At 31.0% G+C, this 8458-nt stretch overlaps 1 protein-coding gene across 2 annotated transcripts; it reads right to left on the bottom strand.

Annotated features, from left to right (window-relative positions):
* Positions 1-3541: 3541 nt before the first annotated feature.
* Positions 3542-7702, bottom strand: LOC116766443 (uncharacterized). Of its 2 annotated transcripts, XM_032656283.2 has the most exons (6): positions 6987-7701; positions 6656-6890; positions 6261-6507; positions 5689-5922; positions 4963-5140; positions 3542-4525 (listed from the first exon to the last, which is right to left on the bottom strand). In XM_032656283.2, the coding sequence occupies exons 1-6, from the start codon at positions 7497-7499 to the stop codon at positions 4358-4360; spliced, it is 1575 nt and encodes a 524-aa protein (XP_032512174.1). In that variant the 5' UTR covers positions 7500-7701; the 3' UTR covers positions 3542-4357. The 2 variants fall into 2 exon arrangements, with proteins under 2 accessions (XP_032512174.1, XP_061378935.1); XM_061522951.1 differs by lacking the exon at positions 5689-5922 and having other exon boundaries at positions 6987-7702.
* Between the last annotated feature and the right edge of the window lie 756 nt (positions 7703-8458).

Here is an 8458-nt window from a genome sequence, read left to right as displayed (position 1 = left end):
TCAGTTAAAAATTTAAATTGTTTAGACTTACTTCAATAGAAATTCTAAGGGCAACATATAAATGTCACATTCCGCAGATAATGAGGGTCACGCTAATTCTTTTGTTGTAAATAACGAGTAAGGCCCATTTTTTGAGAGGAATACGCTTATATTATAGAAAAATACTGAATATATTAAATTACTTTAAAAGAACTATACTAAAATAAGGATAAACTATGAGCAAAAGATAGACATAAAAAGAAAATCTTGTAGTTATTGTCCAATTAACGCAAAGACTCCGTTTCATGAACAAGAACATCGGAGCCATTAGAGTTAGTCCGAGAAATGACTCAAGTTTTAAAAAAAACTACAACGAAAACATCCACAAAATTGTAAATAACAACAATAAGCTAGTAACATAAACAATATAAGATTATTTTATTAAATGAAACGTAAACGTAAACGTAAATGAAACGTAAACGTAAACACCAAATTAATCTTTATCTTAGTTATAATAAGCATTCTAACAATTTCAATAACACTAAATAAAAATTACAACAGTCAAGTATAATTATATAAAAGTTAAGCACGTGTTCAATCACGCACAATTATTCTTTAATAGTCAGTGAGATGGTATTGCTTGCCAAAACAGATTTGAATAAAGTTAGACTTGAACCATGAATAATATAATATAAATACAAATTTAAACATTGTCAAAAGCTCTATTACTCTTTAGTTGTAGGCGGAATAAATTCTATCTGTTATATCAATAATTGTTTACAAAAACAGTGTTCTTTACGGGTTTGCAAAATCAGCCTTATCACAAATGATAGTAAGACGAGAATCGTATCAACGAAGATCTATTAATGAGCCCTCCTTATACATAAGTGTGTGGGTTGATGATGAAATCAGAGCAAAATTTCCATAGGTAACTATTTGTTGAGTACGCTTGGGGTATCCGGTAATAAGACTGAGCTTGCCCTGGACATGACTGGACTTTAATAATGAAATGTTTTTATATTTTTAGTTAAAGAAATAAAACTTATTCAAACTCCAATTAAAACGTCTTACGTTGGACACATATTGAAATGAAATCTTAGTATTAATATTATATTATATTTAAAATATCAGATATACCTTATAGACAAACCTTTAACAGAATATTACAATATATGTCCGTGGCAATAACTCCATGACACTCTACTGATTTCTATTTAATGTTGTTCAAATAATCATTAATTATCGATCGAAATTTATGAATTTATTTTTATTTCATCTCAATGAATCGTATCGTTTCTGAACGGTCTATTTAAAACCTTATAACTGTCCATCTTTGACGTTATATAATATTTTCGTAGTCTTATATACCTCTCAACAAACTTTTGCTATGCTCTTTTATAGAAATGTTCCTATATAAATAAAAAATGCCTTACCATTTCCACCAGAAAGTTCATGTTTTCTAAATAAATTAGTTCTGTGTATATCAAAATTATTTTAATAGTTACAACATGAAGTTTTTAAAATGAACTTTAGAAGCATTAATGTTGTAGAAAAGAATATTATGTAGTCACTTCTCTGCATGTAGACGTCTCCTAATTAAGCCGATATCTCTGGACTGCACTATGTTATTATACTTTAAATTTTCATGTCTCCATAATAACATCTATAAGGTGTAACTTTCGTAAAGTGCTTTGCTGAACGGCGTCGGAACTTTAAGTTTGTGTTAAGTCTTCGCTTAAGTTTGTTCAAGAAAGTTAGAAATCAATCCTTACAAATTGCAGGTGGATGTTATCAAGAGTTTATCGAAGCAAAATATATTCCTTAAGTTTACACAATTTCTGTATTTACAAAATTTAATTTATTTCTCATGAATTTCATCGTATCTCTGGCTCCTCAAAATCAATTAAAATGCTAAACTGTACTCCAACTCTCTCGGATGTAAATGTTCCTTTTGACCGATGTTCACACCAGACTGAATTTTGTCCTGGGACCAATTTGTTCAAGCCTCTTTTTATCAATCTGAAATGTTGATGCTATATGCTATACATCTCTCTCTAACGTCTGTTTAACAAAGAAAATGATTGGAAAATATTGTCTGCAGGAACAGAATAAAGTTCAATGACAATAGTACTTTAATATGTTATTAATATTCATTACAACTTTTTTTATGCTAAAGAGGGCAACCGATCAGACGGCCTACCTGATGGAGGTAGTACCGTCGCCCATGAACATCCGCAACATAGATTTGCGGATGTGTTGCCACCCTCGATTAGGGAAGAGGGGGAAGAAAGAGGAAAAGGAAAGGGTGGGAAGAGATAAGGGCAACTGGCTCTCTCACTCATCGGACGAAACGCAGCAATTAAAGAATACTTCACGCAGATTTTCTGCGATAGTGTGGTAGTCCCCGGTCGAGCCAGCGCTGTTCGAGCTACAGGAACTTGACCATAGCTAGGCTCTACCACCTACTTCTATTAGGTCAATATTCAGTTTTGATTGTTCAAAAAAAATTCGTAATGTGTTAAAGCATAGTCTCTTCCTCAATTATAATTTATATATGTACATATAACACATAGTGGAATGAAGTTAACAAGCGAACCTTCGTTTTTAGATTAAAAAATAATAATAATAATAATTGTACTTTAAATAAAAGAAATCTTGCCCTGGGGTGTAAGTATGGCTTTAAGGGCAGTTATTTTTAATAGGTTTTAAGTAAGTAAACTGAGCAAGCGATTATAAATAAAACCCTTGGTTTTATGAAATGTTTAACTTACAAAATAACGAAAGAAAGAAATGTGATCCTATTAAACATAAACATCTCTATCCGATTTTAACAAGTGAAGTCGGGTGATACATTATTATTTTTAAATCTGAATTTACTGATATAATTATCACCCTCGGTCCTTCTATACCAACTTTGCAGGAAGACCCAATAAATTTCAACAAAACACATCGAATTGTGATTTTTAACCAATCAACTTGCGGAAAAAATCTCCAAAGGGTGAAATTTTTATGAACGAACCAATGAAATTCATCCTTGAAGGATCAAAAGTATATGAAAAATCCAACCAAATAGGTTTTATATGTAAAAGACAGAGTCCCTACGACTTCATTCAACATTATTTTGATTGACCCTTCAATGAACCGTCCGGATATGAAATGCGGGTTTTGGTAAACGTACTAAACATTTCAAAAGATAGACATTTTTTTATCAATACTTATGTATTTTGAAGATTATTTAGATGAGAATTGCTGATGAGTTAAATGTAGTTGAATGGAGAGTTAATGATGTAATTTGAATTTCGTTTGTCGTAGAATGTTCTGAATTCTCATAAAAGCAATATGGAACTGCAAGAAATGGTTCCAAAAAAAAAATAAGCAATATATTGGGTTTTGAGATAATTTTTATACTTACGCAAAAAAAAAGACATTTTTTTTTTATTTATTTTACACTTACAAATCTAATAAAAGGCACTGCCGTAACTACAGTTATCTTGGCATGCTCTACAGTTTTTTTTTTGGCGTGAGGGGATTTCTATTAGACTAATAAGTTCAAAGTTCACCATCAAACTACTAGACATTTATTATAATATATAAGGTAATTATATTTTGTCTCGTCTTAAAAATTAATACAGTTGTCATATACTTGTCCAAGGCCCTTTTTGGATCCCAAAAATATGTTCGGCTGAATTAAACACTTTTATGATATTCAAAAATTAATATTAACAAAATATACGATACGTAATGGAAGCGATAACTTGCTTATATCGAAAGCTGTACTTGTCGCATTTTTTTTTTTTTTATTTACACTTTTTACAATAGCTAAGACTAAATTCCTCTGGTATTTGTGCAAAGGACTTCATTATACAATCTTAAACCCTTATAAACAATGTTGCCATAGTAAATAATATAAGTGGCGTATAAATATTAAATAACATTAAATTATTTTGATATGCATAAAAATATGTTCAATTCAAAGTAAATAAATGCATTTGGTAAATATATTGAGAATTTACGTCAGCCTTTTATTTTGACTAGAAATTAAATGAGAATCGAGATCGTTCGAACGCACCAAACAGGTCTAATTAAGACAAGTAGCAGGTTTTTATACCGAAACTATTTGTATCACATAAATTTAATATAAATAGGCATTTATAACAAAAATTCTAAATTTAAAATAATCAAGCTTCCCAATTACAATAACGATTCAGAAAACGAGTTCCAATAAATACTTTTTGTTAACATTTAATTTTTTTTTATGATTCTAACAGAATGAACCAAAGTTTATTCTAATTTTAAATAATCTGATTTCCTTTATAACATCATAGCAGCGAGACATATGAGTTGTGCATATACTTATATAATATACACACATTAAATCTCACCCAATACTTTGCAGTGTATGTTTGAAGTGCAACAGTTTACTCAAGTTTGTATGAACTAAATCCTGAGGGTTTGATATAACAAAGTAGACCAAACCCAGTATAGAGAGAACTGATCGCCATATAGAGAAGTGGGTCCAGGTGTGATAGAACGTTGGTATTGTTGGCTGTAAGGAAAATTATAAATATCTTCAATATCTGACTGATTCGTAGAAGGATTACATCTGTACTAAACTACTAACATTGTTTGATCTAAATAAATCAAATGAAACTAATATTTTTCGGATTACGCTAAGTGTATTTTATTATTTTAAAGAACTACATACTTCCGACGTTTCGGTTACTTTGCAGCTTCGCAGTTGGGTGGACACGATTGCCGCAATGTTACCGAAACGTTGGGAGTATGTAGTTTTGAAAATTTATAAAATACGCGTAGAATAATCCGAAAAGTCTCTGATCTCATTAAAAATCAACTTAGTACCTCTATAAAGAAAATTCAAGTAATAAATACGTGTAAGTGCGTTATTGCTCTTATTTTTTTTGCAGGCGTTTTGCCAGACATTACATGTTCAGTCCTATTTCTTTTATACCAAATAATACTCACAGTGGTGACATTTCCGGTGATATTGGCAACTAATGGCGTATATTGGTATACCATCAGCTCATCGTACATCCGAGCAGCCGTACAAACCAACAGACAAGATGTGTACAGTATAACTAATACTATCGGCTGGAACCACGGCTGAAGGCCACGGGTTGTGTCTATGCTAGTTATGTCCAGTCTGTAAAAGTTTTTATTGTTTAATTTATTAACAATTGAATGTGAAAAAGTAGGATTTATTACTGTGTAAAATTTGCCAGCAGCGCCATCTATGTCGTGCAATCAAAGTTTCAAGTAACAGAAATAAGGATCACATTTAACATTTCACATTTTCAAAACTTTCATATAAAAATTTGACTCAAAAATCGACGTATTCATATTGTAGGGCATAAATGTTACAAATTTCGTCACTAGATGGCAGCATCAAGTATAGTAGAAAATTTTTCTAAGAATATTATTTCCACAAATTCATTATAACGATTGTCATGAAATGGTTTACTAAAATACGTCATTAATATTATAGCGACATAATCCGTAAGTATCTAATCACAAAACTTTGACATAATTATTTTTAGATTTCATTTTCTATGTAATCAAAAATAACTTACTATTGCATCAAATAAAACTTTAAAATAACTAATTAATAAAGTGATCTACCTACATAATACTTATATTATTTAACAATACCGAGCAAAAATAACAAAGAATTTCACATCAAAATAGCCTCACCTATCCAGAACCGATAATAAACACAGTACACAGAAGAAGTAGTAGCTAGCTACATATGGCATCGTTACAACAGCATGAAACGACAAATGTCCAGCATCAAGGCTGTCGGAATAGCTTATAAGGAGTAAATGCATCAGAGAAATCCCTCCCAGCACCCCGTGGCAAGCTGGAGAGAAATTACGCCAAGCTTTCTGAACAGTTATCGCAACATCCAAAGGTGTTAAGTCGCCGAGACTGAAATATAAAATTATTACTTGAACGCCGCTACTGCATGTCACTTACAGTTGATAAAAAATTACAAATTTTACACATAAGATAGTATACAATCATTTATCCTTTAAATAAATCTCTATGTTAAAGAACTGTTCTAGTAAAATGTATCTGTGTTCAATTAATGTATTTCATATGTACAATGGTTTGTTGAATTTTACATTTTAAATCATAATAAAAATTTTCATCAAGTTATTCATTGCGTACGTACTGAATTAATGTTTATTAGATTTCATTATTAAAAACATAATTTTATTTATTAATTTTCATGCATATATACATATGTTCCTTTGAGTGCTTACTGTAAATATTTTTCCTCTTCTCTTGACTGCTGGGACTCAAGAATTCTATCCCTCGACACGGCCCTGAAGGTGCCTCCGCCCTGAAGATAAATTTTTTCAGGTCGTCTCGACCCAAACGGATCTCTTCGTTCATCGTTTGGTGAAGTCAGCGGGGAAGGTGATGAGAACGGATTGTCAATGTATTGATCATTGAACGGTACATTAGCTTCTAAGCTCTCTAACATCGCAGTCAGATCTGAGGGCCGAGCTGAAAAACATATATGATCTGATTCTTTACTTTTATTAAGATAATACGGTCTTTTTTTATACTAGTAATACTTAAAAAAAATATTACATTTTAGTGCAAAGTATGGAATAATTAAAAGGTTAATTAAGTTACTTGAAATAACAAATACCAGTTTTCGCCTGCGCCTTTGACCGATTAGCACTCTTAAATACTTTAGGGCTTACATCCCTGCCATTAGCGTTACTGTCATGTTGATCTCTAGCTTTCCGACGTGTCTTTCGAGGCTTGTGCCTCACTTCTCTGGGTGTTCCGTTGTTGTTTTCGACATCGTTAGCCTCGATTTCCAACTCACCACTCAGAGTAACAACTTCATCTTTATTGTACTCCTTCAAATAATCATCAACCTGAAATATATTCAAATAAAGAATTTCAAATCTTAAAAATTTTATGTTTGTTTTATAATTTGCATTAAAAAAACACAAAAGTATACAATAGTTAACCTTCTCAAGGGCTATTAAACTAGAACCTGGTATTTCAAAATCATGCAATTCCCTGTCTCTGTGCCTTGAGGAATGACGCTTCTTCTTTCTGTATGATGGGCTTCTTTTCTCTTTATGACCACTGGAAGGTCGGGATAACGTCTTCATAAATTTTTCATCCAAGCCGTTCGGATCATGAGAATAAAATACGAACGACGGATTCTTATCCGATTTCTTAATTTCCTTCTCAACAAATCCTAATATTCCCATTTTAATTTGATCATGTATTGGCAATTCTGTGTCCACCGATTCCTGCTCTGATTTATTCCAGTTTTCTCGGGATTTAGATTTATGTGAAGTGTCCTCCGTATGGATATCGGTGTCTTCTTGGCTTGCATGACCATTCGAAAGTTTACGTGATCCCGATCTGCTACGTGTATGTTCTTTAGTCTTTTGCTTTGGAGATGGCGAACGAGCTGCAGTATGAACTTCCACTATCTCCTCTCTGGTTTCAACGCTCTTTCCAGGCTTCATATTCAAAAGAATTAACCCACACAATAATCAATAACAATTTACTATATTCGAGGAATTTATCGAAAATACTGAAATGTGATGGACCTCATAAATAAACTACTCATCTTTGTATTGGTTTGTGCTTTAGTTTAATTCAGTTTTGGCTACTTTCATAATTAAATATAAACTACTTAAATTAAAAACAAAGGAAGAACTTAAATGTCATATGCAACATACTAATGACGTCAATGTGACGTCATACCCCATTGATACAAATTTTCCGTTTTACGCTCGAACAATCATAAAACTTATACAATCATATATCTTATATTTCTGGTAATATTAAAAACATTTTAGGAATACAATATAAATATCTTGTTTATTTAAAAAAATCAAACGATTAACAATTATTTTTGATGCTATTAATATAAGTTGCAGGTATATCCCATTCAATGCTTCGTTTTAACAGCAATTATATTACAATTAATTTAAATTATAAAGTCTTAGATATAGACTTTGTTACTTTTTAAAGTTATAAATTTATGATATATTGTATAGGGTGACTATAAAAGCCTATAAACAAATAAATTTATTGGATACTAGTAAAAAATTAGTAAGTGATCGCTGTCAAAATTAAAGAGCAAAATGTCACCCAACGACCTGTCAACATAAGACAGGTTTCAACATCGATACCTATATTTTATCGATATGACAAAAGTTTATTATATTTTATTTATATTAAAACTGTAAACTCAAGTTTTTGATATTGTTCCAACTGTTTGAACTTGAGATGAAACAGAGCCATATTATAAAATTTTAACCAATAATATTAGAGCATACCAACATTAATTTTAAATATAATTTGATTATTAAAATATTTTACCGAAGAAAGAAGAAATGAAGTACCTATAATACGAATAATATTTATTGTTCATCTTAAAAATTATTCACCATTAACATACAGTAAGTATAAATTAATA

Source organism: Danaus plexippus, chromosome 15 (assembly GCF_018135715.1).
Source record: "Danaus plexippus chromosome 15, MEX_DaPlex, whole genome shotgun sequence".
Classification (NCBI taxonomy): Eukaryota; Metazoa; Arthropoda; class Insecta; order Lepidoptera; family Nymphalidae; genus Danaus; species Danaus plexippus.
This window is presented reverse-complemented; position numbering and strand designations above follow the sequence as displayed.